The sequence below is a fragment of the Eschrichtius robustus genome, chromosome 17 (genome assembly GCF_028021215.1).
Source record: "Eschrichtius robustus isolate mEscRob2 chromosome 17, mEscRob2.pri, whole genome shotgun sequence".
Lineage (NCBI taxonomy): Eukaryota > Metazoa > Chordata > Mammalia > Artiodactyla > Eschrichtiidae > Eschrichtius > Eschrichtius robustus.
The window spans coordinates 68,038,132-68,056,215 of NC_090840.1; the positions used below are offsets into that span (position 1 = coordinate 68,038,132).

At 35.8% G+C, this 18,084-nt stretch overlaps 1 protein-coding gene across 5 annotated transcripts in view; it reads left to right on the plus strand.

Moving 5' to 3' along the window:
• The window catches only part of MTBP (MDM2 binding protein), an 80,914-nt gene that overhangs the window by 33,931 nt on the left and 28,899 nt on the right, over nucleotides 1-18,084 (plus strand). For all 5 annotated transcript variants that reach the window (XM_068525836.1, XM_068525834.1, XM_068525837.1 and 2 more), the window contains exons 14-16: nucleotides 4,333-4,488; nucleotides 9,159-9,276; nucleotides 15,582-15,737. In XM_068525836.1, the coding sequence (XP_068381937.1) occupies nucleotides 4,333-4,488; nucleotides 9,159-9,276; nucleotides 15,582-15,737 (430 nt within the window). The remainder of the gene's footprint in view (nucleotides 1-4,332; nucleotides 4,489-9,158; nucleotides 9,277-15,581; nucleotides 15,738-18,084) is intronic.

Consider the following 18,084-nt stretch of genomic DNA (forward strand, 5'->3'; position numbering starts at 1 on the left):
ACTTGGTCTTGATTATTCATGTAAGAATTATCTACTTTTTCAATTGTACAAAGGTAATTGTGTAGTCTTAAACTCCTTGAACCACTTTTTTTTAACTATGGAAATAATATTAGCTCAAGGAAAATATAATTAGGAAAGGCAAATTAGTTTCAATAAAAGGTACTACATATTAACCCAAGGGAAAAAAAGTAAAAATAAAGTTACCATATGATCCAGCAATCTGACTCTTGAGCATATATCTGGAAAAGGTGGAAACTGAAGGGCGGGAGGGAGGTCCAAGAGGGAGGGGATATAGGTATACATATAACTGATTCACTTCGTTGTACAGCAGAAACTAACACAACACTGTAAAGCTATTTTACTAGAATAAGAAAAAAAAAAAAAAGATACATGTACCCTAACGTTCATAGCAGCACTGTATACAATAGCCAAGACATGGAAGCAACCTAAATGTCCATCAGCAGATGAATGGATAAAGAGAATGTGGAATATTACTCAACAATAAAAAAGAATGAAATAACGCCATTTGCAGCAATATGGATGGACCTAGAGATTATCACACTAAGTGAAGTTAAGTCAGACAGGGAAAGATAAATACCTTATGATATCACTTACATGTGGAATCTAAAAGAATGATACAAATGAACTTATTTCCAAAACAGAAAGACAAACTTACGGTTGGTTACCAAAGAAGACCGTGGGGCGGGAGGTGGAGGCAGTGGGGGGTGGATAAGTTAGGAGCGTGGGTTAGCAAATATAGACTATGCTACATAAAACAGGTAAACAACAAGGCCCTGCTGTAGAGCACAGGGAACTATATTCAGTACCTTGTAATAACCTATAATGGAAAAGAATCTGAAAAAGAATATATATATATATATATATCTGAATCACTTTGTTGTACACCTGAAACTAACACAACAGTGTAAATCAATTATACTTCAATTAAAAAGAAAAAAAAAGAAAAAAATGCTGAAATACTAGTATTTTTGTGGATAAAACTCCTTTATTTATTTCTAACATCTGCTAGCTTAGTGTTATTTACTTCTTGACTTTGTTCTAGCCCTGCTAAACCCCTCTTTAGGCTTTGATTCTTTGCCATAAGCATCTGGCAGCTCTTTAAACTAAGTTCCTTCAACATCTCCCCTCTCTTTCATCTTCACCTCTCTTCCTTACCCTTCACAGTTCAGATTTCATGTATCTCTAAAGACAGAGGAGAATGACAACAAAATGAAGTTTCCAATGTAAGACTATCTTAGTGTCTATTTCAGTGATTTTCAAAGAAGTGAATATAAATATAAAAGTACTTAATTCGATACAGTTAATTTATACATGGTGAAAACTGATATAATAGGAACAGTTTTCTTTGGGAAAAAAATTAACATTTCAGTATCAATACAGATTGTAGTCTTTGCTGGAAAACAAAAAGTTGTTCAAAATTTTTTTCAAAATTATCAATAAGACATGGAGTAAACTTATTCTTATCTCCCCCAATATTTATCTGAGTATACTGAATCAGAACAAGCAACTGGAAAAATTTGCATGAAAATTTACTCACATTAATGAGGTACTCTGTTTTTTAAAATAACACAAAAATCAAGTAAAATTTCTGTTAGGGTTTAATGTTTTAGAATAATTTATTTTTATTAATTTTATTCTTAAAACTTGTATCTAATTTTTATTTATTTGTTTATATTTTTTATTGTAGTATAGTTGCTTTACAATGTTGTGTTAGTTTATACTGTACAGCAAAGTGAATCAGCTATATGTATACATATATACCCTCTTTTTTGGATTTCTTTCTCATTTAGGTCACCACAGAACATTGAGTAGAGTTCCCTGTGCTGTACAGTAGGTTCTCATTAGTTATCTGTTTTATACATAGTATCAATAGTGTATATATGTCAATCCCAATCTCCCAATTCATCCCCCCACACTTCCCCCTTGGTATCCATACGTTTGTTCTCTTCGTCTGTGTCACTATTTCTGCTTGTAAATAAGATTGTCTATACCAATTTTTTCAGATTCCACATGTATGCATTAAAATACGATATTTGTTTTTCTCTTTCTGACTTACTTCATTCTGTATGACAGTCTCTAGGTCCATCCATGTCTCTACAGATAACCCAATTTCGTTCCTTTTTATGGCTGAGTAATATTCCATTGTATATGTACCACATCTTCTTTATCCATTCCTCTGTTGATGGACATTCAGGTTGATTCCATGTCCTGGCTATTGTAATAGTGCTGCAATGAACATTGGGGTCTATGTGTCTTTTCAAATTGTTTTCCTCTGAATATATGCCCAGGAGTGGGATTGCTAGATCATATGATAACTCTATTTTTAGTTTTCTAAGGAACCTCCATACTATATCTAGATATAGATGTATAGATATTTAGATATGAACATTTAGAATGATATATAAATGAGCCATATCAACAGAAGATTCACGTTCTTAAGTCTGAAAACTTTTATCTCTGTAATAATTTTTTCTCCCATTTTCTTTTTTCTTTCTAGAACTCTAATTAGTTATATGTCAGCCTTTTTTGGACAGAGTGCCTGCTTTTCCTTCCTGTTTCCATATTATTATCTCTTTGTTCTAGTTTCTGGGGGATGTCTTGCAGCTTTTAAAAATTTGAGCTCTCACGTGCTTAATTTTAAAAAATATTTTCTTGTTCATTGACTTCCTTTATCAGAGCATCCTGTACTTGTTTCATGAGTATAGTATCTTCTCTTATTTTGACGAGGGTATAAATTATGGCAAGCTTTCTTTTGTTCCCCGGAATGTTTTTATTTCTGCTGGGCTCCGTTTTTCTTTTTGCTTGCTTTAGCCTCTCCTTTTCATCCTGGACTTTTTTTTTTAGCTTGGAGGGGCCTAGTAAATAATACCTGTTTCCTCTCCCAAATTTGGAACCAACTGAGAAATAAACTTAAGAAACACACTGATGGAGATAAATTACAGATAAATTACTGAATTGAAGGATATGACTTTTTAGATCTATGGTGGGTTTTCTGCTACATATACCCTGAATTGAATTTAGCCCCTGAATGACAGCCAGAGCGGGGCTCCTGCAGATCAACCCTGACCGGGCAGGGCCCTCCCTGCATTGCAGAGAGTATGTATCCTAAGAACTTGCTAGCTCAGATGAAAGTTAGAGAGGAAAGGTTTAATAAGAATGTGCCTAGTTTCTTCTCCAGACTAGCTCAGTGAGTGATGGGAGGAAAAGGGGAGCCGGAAGCATTACTGAATCAAAGTCCTTACACGTCTAAACATGAGACCATGGAAATGCAGAGTCCCTTCTCCCCTCAGTACCTTTCTTTAGATGTCTAGTGATTTTTTTTCTGTCTGTCCTAAGTGGGAAATTTTATATGTCTCACTCTAGTGTAATATCTGGCAAGCTTCAAGAGTGGTGGAGTAGCTATTCAACATTTTGATTGTGAGCTTCTATCCTTAATTCCACTGTAATGTCAGTATCAAGCTCTTTTCTCTGGGGGCATTCAGTTTTTGAAAAGGAGAATCCTTTAATCTTTTCAGTGGGGCATTTGTAGCTGCTAGCTTTCTGGCCCCAGGGTTGGAGTCTGACCTTTCAGGACATACACTCTTATTTAATCTCTTAGTTGTAACTCCAGCATCAGTACCACCTTTTAATGTTCCTGACACTCTGCAGTCTGAGACTCCTCCTTTTCTGTTTCTACCCAAAAAAGAGCAGAGTCATCTGGCTTGAGGGCTGGAGGCTAGATACGTCCATGTGTGTCTAGTCTTGTTTTAGCTCAGGACCTTCCTGATACCTCTGCAGGCACCCAAGTTAACCCTTCCTCTGCTCTGCAAACTCTCAGTTACCACTCCACCATTATCTTCCAAAATTTGTTGAAAACTGTCACTATTTATTGTTTCTTCTTTTGCTGTCCTCTTTTATTCCTCTGTTGTGATTTTAAGTTTTGGGTGGGAGAAGAAATAGATGGAAATGGCCAAACCACCACATTTAACTGAAAGTCTTACAGGTTTTATTTTCACATAAACACCAACATAAGGCTGTTCTTCATGCTCTGCAGTGTATTCCTGAAAACTTCTGTAAACCTGCCTTTACCGTTGGTCACCTGTTAGTGTTAACAAGTTACTCTATTTCTGTTTATCTCACATAACTGGAAATTCTACTGTTACCTTCAAATGGGACTAAATTGAAAACAGGCCTACCCAGGAATGTTGATTTGCTGGAGAGATTCATTTGTTTTACTTTTGAAAATATTTCCCATAAAAGACTAGTAGATGAGCTTGAGAGGCTTTAAAATGACAGTTATATTGTTAATCATATTGATTTGTTGCCTTACAGAAAGGAGAAAGTTAGCAAAGCAGCCGGAAGTACTTTCTGGGGATGAACTCAAAAGTCTATTAATACTCACAAGGGAATGCTTTTTCGATCATTTTGATGCTATTATCCCTAAAACAAGTCTAATAAAGACAGACAACACCTCCAATATGTTAAATGGTAAGTTTTCTGTTACTTTAAACATGAATTCTTTTTTGTATGTGACATTTATGATGGTTATTTATTATTAAAACTAATAAAATGTATCAATCAAATAAAAATCTATCATAAATTTTAATAGTGATATATATTTGTATATACAAGTATGTATGTATATATAATAAGCTGTGTTTTTCATCATTTAAACAGTAGAAATTCTCTGATAATTTCTTTCCTTAAGCATGTTCAGTATAATTGTTTCTGAGCAGAGGGAGAAACACTTTAAGGTGATTCCTCTTACAACTGTTACTAAGCTACTAGAATGGATGGATTTCTATTAAGCTATGTTTTCATAAGATAAAAAAAGTAGAACCTACTCAGTAAATTTAATATAGTTAAAACTACATATAATAAGATGCTCAACATTTGCCATTTATTATAGCAGGAACAGTACCAAACTAATACTGAGGGAGCAGGAAATAATTTCTATATTAACTTGCATTTCTTTCTATTTTCCTGGTTTCCATTCTTGTGATGAATTTGAATAGAGTGAAGCTTTTCAAGATCTAACAAAGAAGCATTTGAAGATTGCCTGGCATTTTAAAAGTACAGGATAATTTTTTTGTTTTTATTCTGTGAGAATCATTTTTATTTGTACATTAATAAGAAAATGGCCAAAGAATCAAGTTAATAATAATGTTTGTTGAGTGCCTTTTCTGTTTGATGCCATGAAGGCACACAAAGAAGTAAAAATTTGGGTCTTTGGCTTTCTACAGGCTTATGATCTGTTTGGAAAACAAAATATAAATACAGCATCTAGTGCCGTGTTTAAGGGCCCAGGCTTCTGGAGATACAGTGCCAGCGTTTAAATCTCAGCTTTGTCACTTGTTAGCTGTATATCTTTGGGCAGGTTATTTAACCTCTCCATATCTCTGTTTCCTCATGTTTCAAATGGGGATGATAATATTACCCAGTTACTAGGGTTATTATGAGGATTAACTGAGTTGATACATGTAAAACACTTAGAACACAATCAGTGCCAAAAAATTGTTACCTGTTGTTTGTATTTTCATTATCACTATTGTTAATATCAGTACCAAAGTTAAATAGTACGTAGTAATCGGAAAGATGTTGGAGACAGTATAAGGTTACTTGTAAGTGCAAGATATGTTCAGTAAGTGAGAGAGCATGGCTTCTTGGTTACAGCATGGGCTCTGGAGCAATACTAACGAGGCTGAATCCCAGCTCTCTGCCTTACTCCTGTCCTTTAAATCATCTCTAGATCACTTATAATACCTAATACAATGTAAATAGTTATAAATACAATGTAAATGCCATGTAAATAGTTGCCAGCACACACCAAATTCAAGTTTTGCTTTTTGGAACTTTCTGGAATTTTTTTTCGCCCAAATATTTTTTATCCACGGTTGCTTGAATCTGTGGATGCGGAACTCGTGGATACAGAGGGTCAACTGTACACCTACATGCAAATTACAGCAAAAGAAGCAGCAAGGCCAATTATATTTCATATTCTGACCCATTATTCTCAACCACGCACGCTAGGAGTTATTAGCAACTGTTAGGGTTATTGACCTGTTTTTTTTTTTTCTTTTTTCTTTTTTTTCTTTTTTGTGAAAACTCTAGCACGTGTAACAAATGAGAGTCAGCATACCATTTTATTTACTCATTGCCATAACTTGCTAAAGACTTTCATAATGCCAAATGTGATATCTGAACTGAAAAAACAATGTCCTTTACCTGAGGCTGTTGGGGCACATAAACACTGCGTAAATGACTTTTCTAGATAATGCTATAAGATCACAATTCTCTTATTTCAAACACTTTAATAAGAATCTTCTAGTATCTGTTTATAATTCTTGCCTTATTAATAAACACAATCTACCAGTTACAACCTTTTTTTGGTGATTCATTCATATGTTGATATGCAAGGCCATCATGGCCTGTATTCATTAGCCACATACTGTTATCTGAAATGTTACTTTCCTTTTTGTTTGCTGTGATTTGTGATTTTGTAGGGCAGTTTTGAGTCCTTACTTCCCTTTTGTATCACTTCCGTTTCTTTGTTTCTCCTGTAAAGTAAAACACTGTTTTAAAAATGAAGCGGTAGGACTTCCCCAGTGGTCCAGTGGCTAAGACTCTGTGCTCCCAATGCAGGGGGCCTGGGTTCAATCCCAGGTCAGGGAACTAGATCCCACATGCCACAACTAAGAGTTTGCATGCAGCAAATAAAGATCCCGCATGCTGCAACTAAGACCCAGGGCAGCCAAATAAATAAATATTTTTTAAAAATAAATTAAAATAAATAAATAAAATGAAGCAGTGTATTTGGTTTCTCAGAGGCTCCTTTTGTGCTTTTTGGTTGTCAGCATGGCCCAGTGTCCTGCTTGCCACATAAATAAAATATTGTATTTCATTTTATTGTAAGAATTATATTAAGTTATTCCCCAAAAGACATGATACATATGAATGTTTGCCTATCCATTCCTTAGTATTTAGCCTGTGTCACTTATATTTATGTAGATTGTATAGTCAAAGTTAATAATTAATTATATTGTAATACTTAGGAATAATTAATGTTAACTTTCATTTAACATGGCTTGTATTCTTTTGTGAACACAGCCTGTAACTGTTCAGAACTGCTAATGATTTTTTTCTTTATACTTTTTTTGAAAAGCCATGCCAACATTATAAAGTAGATTATTTCATCATAAAGCTCATTATTCTATAAACTAGTATTTCACCACCCTTATTAAGAAATGGGAAGTGCTATATTTGGATGGTGTTTGGTTGGGGCAGTCCAGTATAGGCATTAAAAATATTTTAAGCTATTTGACTAAATAGTTTAATAAGTAAAGGTAAAATAGTATGCAGTTGGCTTCTGTTTTCATTTATGATTAATTTTTTTCTTTTTTGTTCAAAAATTTCTTACCAGATCATTATCACTTTGTAAGACCCCAAAGTATAAAATGGGTATTTTTGTCAGGGTTGATGGTTAGTCAAATAGCTCATGTCCAGTAATTTTCAGTTAGTTTATTAGTGTGTAATAGTTCAAACAATTTAAAACACCAGATAGTTTTGGAATCCAAAAAGTAGTACAGTTAGTAATTTTGCCAGTGTTAAAACAGTTGGGATGTACTCATAATTTATAATGAGATTGGAAGGTGTCCCTGTATGTTTTTGATGAGAATTGCAGTGTTATCAACAATCTCAGTGTTAGTTCATTGCAGCGTACTGGCTGGAAAGATAAGCACACCCTTACATATAATATTTTATTAGTAGTAAAATAACATTTAACGTTAGCAATTTACTTGAAAATGTGTATGTTAAGGCATCTTACACTAATACATAAGTGAGAATTATTTTTAAAGTAACCTTTACCTGCAAACACCATAAGTTATTTATGGTATTACTGTACTTTTGAGAATGAGGTAATCTTTTTTTTTTTTTAAAAGATTCTCACTTTTTTTTAATATAAATTTATTTATTTAATTATTTATTTTTTGGCTGCGTTTGATTTTCGTTGCTGTGCACAGGCTTTCTCTAGTTGCAGCTAGCGGGGCTACTCTTCATTGCGGTGCGCGGGCTTCTCATTGCGGTGGCTTCTCTTGTTGCGGAGCACAGTCTCTAGGCACACGGGCTTCAGTAGTTGTGGCACGTGGGCTCAGTAGTTGTGGCTCGCGGGCTCAAGAGCACAGGCTCAGTAGTTGTGGCACACGGGCTCTAGAGCGCAGGCTCAGTAGTTGTGGCGCACGGGCTTAGTTGCTCTGCAGCATGTGGGATCTTCCTGGACCAGGGCTCGAACCTGTGTTCCCTGCATTGGCAGGCGGATTCTTAACCACTGCGCCACAAGGGAAGTCCGGTAATCTCTTTTTTTTTTTTAATGTACAGTTTGAGGTTTTTGGGGGTTTTATTTATTTATTTATTTTTGGCTGTGTTGGGTCTTCGTTTCTGTGCGAGGGCTTTCTCTAGTTGCGGCGAGTGGCGGCCACTCTTCATCGCGGTGCGCGGGCCTCTCACTGTCACGGCCTCTCTTGTTGCGGAGCACAGGCTCCAGACGCGCAGGCTCAGTAGTTGTGGCTCACGGGCCTAGTTGCTCCGCGGCATGTGGGATCTTCCCAGACCAGGGCTCGAACCCATGTCCCCTGCATTGGCAGGCAGATTCTCAACCACTGCGCCACCAGGGAAGCCCCGGTAATCTCTTTTAAAGATATGAATTTCTCAGGATACTGGTGATAATTCCTCTTTGTAGTATGGAAATGACATAATATAGCCAGTATATTCTCCACAGAGTTGTCTCCTTTTCATTTAGAACTAATTTCACAAAAATAACAAAGTTATGCTTTCATTCCATATGAGTTTTTGCAGTGCTAATTCATCTTCTGAATTCTAGCTCGTAACTTTTATTATGAGGAGATAGTAAAATAAAGCTTAATACTGATTTTTTTTTTTCATTTCCAAAAAACTTTTCTATGGTATTTTGCACAGTTCAGGCCATCAGAGATATCCTTAATAAATGCCTGAGGTAAGTATTGTACAATTAATCCAATTTGCCTTTATACACATGCACATGTGCACACACACACATGATGTATGTATGTATCTACATACATTTTTATATAGCAAAATTCAGTATGTTATATACCTTTCAGTACTTGCATATTTCTCTTCAGATTCCAATCCAGTGGAACCTATTTCTTCAAGTCTAGTGGAAACCAATCCTCTGGAGTGGCCAGAAAGGCATGTTCTTCAAAATTTGGAAACTTTTGAAAAAGCTAAACAAAAAATGAGGTAATATTTAAATAGCTCAGTATTTTTTAATGACTTTTTAAATCTTAATCCTTACATTGTATTTATGAGATATTAATAGTTTATGGTTTTATTATAAAAGAAATATATGCTTACTATAAATCCATAGATAGATAGATAGATAGATAGAGCACTACAGAGTAGTGTGTCCAGGAAATGCTCTTTTTCTTCTACCTTCTACTTGTACTTTCTAGGTGTACATAATCACAGTTAACATTTTAGTGGATGGCTTTCCAGACCATCTTCCATAGATATACACAGGTATATGAATATGTAATAAAAATTTAAACCATACAGGAACATGTAAAATGAAGTAAAAGTACTCATCTTCTTTGAGCTATTTTAAACTCTTCCTGTTTTACATTTTTATGTTTGTATAGTATCTAGTAACTATCTCTAAGAGGCAGAGTTTACTTTTATTTTGTTTTTGGTTCAATACATAGTCGGCACTCAGTACATCATTGTTGAGTGGTAGAATAATGGAATAAAGAGAAGGAATTTGGCTCTCTTGCATCGCCCTCCTCCAACTCACTTCTCCCAAATCACATTTTTATCTTTAGATCCTCTGCTGATAACATTTATGACTTGCTATAACATCTGTGACTTACTATAACCACATTTTGTTCATAGATGTCAACAGATTTATTGAGTACCAACTACGTGTCAGGCTCTCCTCTTAGAGGAGTAACCAGACAAGTAAATGTAATACTTATAAATTACCCTATGTGTAATGAATGAAACAAAGGGACTGAAGGAGAGTAATTTTACTTGCTATGGGCGTGGGGAGATGAGGTGGATGGTCAGGGACGGCTCCCTGAGGAGGTTACACTGGAGCTGAGACCTAATGGTTAAATGGGTGAAGCACATTCAGTCACACAGGACCTTATAGGTTTTCATACAGACTCTGGATTATATTGTAAGTGCATTGGTAAGCTTTTGATGGATCTTATACCAAAGAGTGACGTGATCTGATTTTGCAAAATAACTTTTACTCTTCCGTGGCGAATAGATTGTAGGAGGAGGATACTAGGAACAGACAGATCAGTTGGGTGGCTTTTTCTGTAGGCTGGAGATAACTTTGATTTCTAACTAGAGTAGTAGTGGAGAACAAGTTTGGGATATATTTTGGTGCTTAGCAGGGAAAAAACCCTTCCTGTGATGGACTGGATGTGGAGGAGAGGGAAAGAGAGGCGTCCAAGACAGTTTAGATTTCTGGCTTGAACAGCATGTGAGTGGTGTTCTCACTTATGGTTTGGGGAAGATTGGTGAGAAGTTGGAGTAAGGACAGATTTGGGGAGAAAAATCGAGAGTTCTGCTTTAAGGATGCTAAGTTTGCTCTATGGCTTATGCAAGTGGACATGTGAGGTGGATCGGAGGAGAAATCTGGGAGTCAGTTTGGGGTTATCATTAAAAGGGGTTTTTTTTTAAATACATGCTAGTGGATGAGATCACTTGGTGAGACCATGTAGAAAAAGGAAAGAGGGCTTAAGACCATTCCCTAAAGGTCTCTAACGTTTATAGGTCAGGAGGAAAATGACAATCTAGAAAGAAGATTGAGAAAAGGACAGGTTACCCGTAAAAGAACTTGAATTTCTTTATTTTTTTCTAAATATCTATTTATTTGTTTTTATTTTTGTTTGTATTGGGTCTTTGTTGCTGTGCGCAGGCTTTCTCTAGTTGTGGTGAGCAGGGGCTACTCTTCGCTGCGGTGCACGGGCTTCTCATTGTCGTGGCTTCTCTTGTTGCAGAGCACGCACTCTGGGCACAGGGGCTTCAGTAGTCGCGGCACGCAGACTCTAGAGCGCAGGCTCAGTAGCTGTGGCGCACGGGCATATTTGCTCCGCAGCATGTGGGATCCTCCCGGACCAGGGCTCGAACCCATGTCCCCTGCATTGGCAGGCGGATTCTTAACCACTGCGACACCAGGAAAGCCCACCTGTGAATTTTAGATTGTGTGTTTTAACTTTCCATTGTGAAAGGGGAGGAAATTAACATCCCTACTTCTCTTCACCTTTTATCCTTCTTCTTCCTCTGGCACCTTATGTTATTTGCAATAGACAATTTTTTTTTTTCTTGAAGTCATTTTTCTTGCACCTCTCTGACTTGCTACTCTGATTTGGACTGACCCTTTCTACCTGCACAACTGTTATCCTGGTATTTCTTTTGAATACAATTCTAGATTAGAACTGCATTTTCTTGGATCTTGTATCTTAATGAGAAGTCTGATGTGACATGGATTTTTGTTCCTTGATAGGTATTTTACCCTGTCTGGAACTTTTAGAATTTTCTATTTTCCATAATGTTCTGAAATTACATGAGGCCATCATGGTGTGAACTATTTTGGTCTCAAGCCTTTTGTCTTTTTTTCAGCTCTGGGAGAAGCGAGAATTCTTCCATTGAACCACCAATGCCTTCCGGCTCTGGGAAATATTCTTCTATTATTTCTTTAATAGTATTCTTCCTTCAGTTTTTTTTTTTTTCTTTCTTCTCTGTAATATCTGTTTTAACTAATTTTAGATGTCCTGGATTGATTTTTCATTCAAATTTGATTCTTCTCTCAATAATCCATCTCTTCATCTTTTCTGCTCTACATTCTAGGATATTTCCTTGACCTTTAGTTTCATCTTTTCTATTAAATTTTTGGCAGCCACTTTTTAAATTCCTAATAATTCTTTTTTTGTTATCTACCCTATTTTTTCATAGCTACCTGTTCTTTTAATAATGAGACTTGAGAAGATACTCTAAGGATATTAATTGGAATTTTCTTTTAACTTGTTTTATCTGTTCCTTAAATGATCCTTTCAATCTGTTTTATTTGCTCCTCTGGTGTTTTTCTCTTAGGTGTAGTTCTTTAGTGTCTGGTGGCTCTTGATTGTTCATAGCTAAGAATTTAGTACTAGGCTGTGTTATATTGGTAGTTGCATACATTTTCTCTCTATATGTGTAGTCCTGTTCCCTACCTGCTCACACCTGAATTAATGCTGGGGGAGGAGAGATATAGGGCACCCGGGGGTATCAAAAGGCAGGTAGCCTTGGCCCTTTACCCATAACTAAAATAAGGGGACTTTATTCTGGGGGCTCCACCACTAACAGTGGGACAGGCACATAGTTCTGGATTTCATAGCTTCGGTTTTTAACTTGGAGGTAAAAGCATGGGGTTAAGATGTGGTGTGGGAGGGTCGTACTAGAACAAGAGTTCTAGAAGAGTTCTGAAAATATGTCACCTGATTTCTGCCCATTGCTGCTCCGAGCTCAAGTTTAGAGTCCCTCTGTGGCTTTGTAGGATGGAAAAAAGAAGACATGTTCTACCTTTTTTGTAGGTTTCTCTCTAATTCTTGTTGAGGCTCTTGTTCTAGTTTATTCCTGAAATTCATTGAACTCTTTGGTCCACTGTTTTTCCTTCTTCCTTTTTTCAACCCTATTATAAACTTAGTGCCCAGTGCTTCAACACTGTGATTTTTATTTGTTTTAGTGGAAAGGTTAATGTGTGTGTTTAATCCACCATCTTGAACTAGAAGAAGCTTGCTTGTCGTTTAAGTCTAGCTCAAATAGCACCTTTCTCTTAAGACTTTTATAAATGATGCAGTTAAAAAGCTGTGTTATTACTTCTTTCATGAAACTTATTTTATTGTACCTTTTCTATCTCATTCTACATTGGTGTATTTATCTCTTTTCACTCTCGTCACCTTCTTTCTCCTATTTCAAGTCATACACAATTGAGAGCAGTGATTATGAGTCTGTAAATTATCATCAGTGAACTCCTTTTTTAGTACCTTACAATGATAATTGCAGAGTAAATGCTCAATCAATATTTGTGGACACTTCAAAATATGGGAAGATACCATCAAATTCTTGGCTGGGGACAAAAGTTATGTTATATATTTTCATAATTTGTTTTGTGTTAAAGCAGGTTCAGCTGGAGAATACAGGACCATTACATAGTGAAATTTAAAAGTCATAAGAATTTGGTTTTAGACAAACTCAGTCACCTGTTGTGTGACTTTGTTGCCTCATCTTTAAGATGGGGATAACAATCCCAGTTCTACTCCTAAGTTGTGAAAATTTAATGAGATAATGTATGAAAAAATACTTTGTAAGCTTGAAAACACTAAACAAAGTTGTCAGTATTTTTTGTTTTGTTTTTAACCTAAGACATATCTTGATAGTATAATTCATCACAAACTGGGCTTTTAAATTGCTCTGATATTCTTGTGTCCTGGGTTCTATGTAAATGCAAAGTATACATTTCCCCATTGCTACTGGCTTATAAAATGATTGAGAGTAATATTCATTAAGATTTTGTGAGTCACTATTAGAGAATGGCCATACAGAAATTAAATTAAACTCATAATGTAGTTGCTGCCCTCCTGGAGTATAAAGTTCAGAGAAAATATTTGAGTGTTTTTCTGTTTGACTATTTTTATTAGATTTATATTTTCAATTTAAAAATAAAGGGAGGGCTTCCGTGGTGGCACAGTGGTTGAGAGTCCGCTTGCCAATGCAAGGGACACGGGTTCGAGCCCTGGTCCGGGAAGATCCCACATGCCGCGGAGCAACTAAGCCTGTGCGCCACAACTACTGAGCCTGTGCTCTAAAGCCCGCAAGCCACAACTACTGAGCCTGTGTGCCACAACTACTGAAGCCCACACGCCTAGAGCCCGTGCTCCTCAACAAGAGAAGCCACTGCAATGAGAAGCCTGCGCACTGCAACGAAGAGTAGCCCCCGCTTGCCGCAACTGGAGAAAACCCACGCACAGCAACAAAGACCCAGTGCAGCCAAGAATGAATAATAAATAAATAAATAAAAATAAAGGGAATAGGAAGAGGAAAGAGGCACTGTCATCATGTTTAGAAATATAAGTCTAGGGCTTCCCTGGTGGCGCAGTGGTTAAGAGTCCACCTGCCAATGCAGGGGACACGGGTTCGAGCCCTGGTCTGGGAAGATCCCACATGCCACGGAGCAACTAAGCCCGTACGCAACAACTACTGAGCCTGAGCTCTAGAGCCCGTGAGCCATAACTACTGAGCCCGTGTGCCACAACAACTGAAGCCTGCATGCCTGGAGCCCGTGCTCTGCAACAAGAGAAGCCACCATAATGAGAAGCCCGCGCACCGCAACGAAGAGTAGCCCTCGCTCACCGCAACTAGAGAAAGCCTGTGCGCAGCAACGAAGACCCAACACAGCCAAAAATAAATAAATAAATAAATATATATAAGTCTAAAGCCATAATGTCAACATTTTAATCATAAAATTATCAGTAAAAATGCTTGATTTGAGTGATTAAATAATCAGGAAATAGCTGAATTAATATAAAGTCAGGAAATTAATATTCTGTGTAGGTATTGAAAGATTTTATTTTTACTTTGGTGACAGAGTAATGTCATGATCTGTGACTCAGTGCTTGATAAAACCTTTAGCATTCTCTGAAACTATTTTCCTCTTTCCAGTTTTTAAAACTTTCTGGAACTTTTTGGGTTCATAGAGTTATAGAGTAGAACTAGTACCTAATTCAGAGTCAGTCTAGTTCTGACTCTGTCATTTTAAATAGCTTGTCACCCTGGGTCTGTAAGGCACTATTGTGTGTTAGTGTCTTTATATGAAAAGTAGGAACAATGATTGTTTTTTAGGCTTAGTATGATAAGAATTTTACAAAGTTCTTATTTTCAGGTGTTAATTTCATTTTGAGATAAGACCTATCTTTTTTTCAAGGAAATTTGTATTAAGAATATATTGTATGTAAAGTAATTTGAAAAGTATAAAGTCCTGCGTATATTTCAGGTATAATAATGATTCAGTGCTTATTCATAATGCCATAATCATGGCTAGAAGAGACCTTGGAGAAATTCTGATTACCATCTCATTTCATGGTTGTGCTTCAAGTTAATCTTTCAAGTTCATAGATAATTGCAACATTCAGTCTCTGCCCTCAAAATTTACAATATTGTGAGGTTTTGGAACATACAAGAGAGTTTAGATTTAAATTTTATAGAATTGATGACTGCGCTACTAAATAATTAATCATCATTTATAAAGAATATAATTATGTTTATTTTAGTTAAGTAGTAACATTGTTGACATGGTAACTGCAAGTTTTACTGTGACCTACAGAGTTTTAAAAATATACTTTGATACTAAGTGATTTGCAATGACTTTATTTTCTTTCTTAAATGTGTAGATCTTCAATTTTTTTGTGTGTATTTTTCTGGTTTCTGCTCATAGCAGCTTTTCCTGACCATGGTGAATTCTAATCCACTTTGAATAAATCTACATAACATTTTTTTCTCAGAACTGGTTCATTACCTCGTTCATCTGAACAGTTACTGGGCCACAAAGAGGGTCCACGGGATTCAGTCACATTATTGGATGCTAAAGAATTGCTGAAATTCTTTACTTCAGATGGATTACCAATTGGAGATCTTCAACCTTTACAGATTCAAAAAGGGTAAGTTATAAACTTACAATTTCAACTTATTTTTAAGGAATCATTTAAAAAACACATTGCATCTCATTTCTCCAGTTAATTGATGCTCTGTGACACTTTGACAAAAATCTACAAGTTTGAGCCCAGCATTTATCAATTGGCCTTAATCCTCACATTTTACCTTAGCCAAATGTCCTACTGTTTTGTAGTATTGAATATAAGGGAAACAGGAATAATAAAAGCAACCTCAGCATATTTCTCTTAGAAATCAGCTTCTACTTTGTATACAGATGGCAATACTTTTTAAGAAAAAATTGTAATTTGACTTGCAAAAATTTTTAAAAATTCTCCTTTCTGTATCACTTTCTAGTTTTGATTTTGCCACTACTTACCGTGACACTGTCAGTTATGTCTAATAGCAAAAAGGACAGCCTTTCAACTGAAGAGAATGGGGAAGTGTAATAAAAATGCTTAAAAATAAAATACAGTGTGTGTGTGTGAAAAAAAGAAAAAAAAAATGCTTTCAAAACTATGCCATTACCAAGGAAGAATGCAGTGTCTACATGAATAATTTATAACTAATTTGACTTCCAAGACAACTTCCACTAAGTTACTAGTTAATAAATTCTGGATGTTACTGAAGTTTACTTAATTACAGATAAAATTATGGCATCATATACTTGTGAGATTTGAATAATTTGTTCACTACCCCAATTTCTTTTTGCTAATCCATTATTCTGAGAACCTTCCAAAGGACCTTAAAAATTATAGAACATTTTGAGTACTTTTTCGAAGCTTGTTTTGGCAAATATTGAATTTAAGGGTTAATTTTGGAAAGGATTTATTTGAAGATAGTTATTTCTCAAAACTAATGTTAGAGCATATTGCCTTCATGTGTGTGTTCACTAAAGAGAGAGAGATGGGGAGCAACTTTGAAAACATGAGGATCTTAATAATTTGGAGTCTTAATGACTTAATGATCTTAATGACATAAAAATAGTGTGATTTTAGAGTAATGTTCTTTTTCTCATAGCTTTGAGAGATTGATAATCTTTTTTGTGGGAGTCAAGAAAAGGAAGAACTATGTACACATTTTCATCTGTTTAGTTATTGGATTACTGTCCTTCCAAATCATTAAGCGTCAACTGGCAGAGTCAGATGGGTTTGCCAAAACTGATTATGTAGGTTGTGCTCTTTGTGACCAGAATGTCTTTCTAGCTGCAATGTCTAGGGGAGATGCTATTAATTCTTTCTGTAGTTTACCAGTGATTTATTTGCTGGTATGCTATAATTCCTTGATGTTAGTAAAGAACTGTGTCATTATCAAATATATCTTCTATTAAAATTAAAGTTGAAGGATGAGCTTTCATGGTAATGAATCAAGGACCTGCAAACTTTTATTAAATGTCTACCCATGCAAGGAACCACCCGAAATGCAATATTAAGTTAAACAAAGTACAGGAGTGACTCCTATATATACACCAGAGGAATATTAAACATTGACAAAATACATATGTATTACAGTGTTTCCTTTAGAAAGAACAAGGTGTGAGTAAAATTAAACAAAAATAGATAGAGCTGCTGAGAGAGATTAAAATAAGAAATGGAAGACAACATGACAAAGGAAAGAAGTGAAATTCTAGGTACCTAAAGGGTTCTATATTACAAAATTATTCACTTTAATAATTAGTCATCAAAATACTGGGATCATTGCAATTTATTCATGTTACTTTATGCAGAACTGTTTAAATGGATGCATTGAATATAAATTCTTGTTTTGGGGATTCATTAACTTGCATATAGCTTACATTTTAATGTAATAATTTCAAATGCTTATCTTAGTACTCAAGATAATTTTTAATTTTCGGTGGCATATGGGCAGTTTTCATTACTAAAGCCAAGGGGGGGGAAATGTGATAGCCAATTTATTCATGGTACTCTACTATCTACTCGTTTTTATGTATACCATTTCTAAGTCTTCTGAATTCAAGCCCCTAGTATTTCATTCTGCCTATTAACTGTGTAAAGACCACTTGTATAATTCTCCCATTCCCATCTAACCTGTTCTGAGCTTTAGGAACATGATTCAGTTCATTAGAACAGTACCTCCCAACTCAGGCAGAGAAGGAGAGCACTTATTAGAACAACTCAGAGAGCTTAACCTAATTGCAGCAGCCTTCTTCCTGAGATTTTGATGTACCCCTGCAGGCCTGGGTGTGGAGGGGTAGAGCATGAATATTTTATGTAAGCTCACCACATGATTAGTTCCAACATACCTGCTGATTGGAAACTTACTTCAGAAGAAGAACTGAAATCAGCAGTTAGTCTTCTTATCCTCTGATATTTAAAAGGTCACTGATTCTTAAAG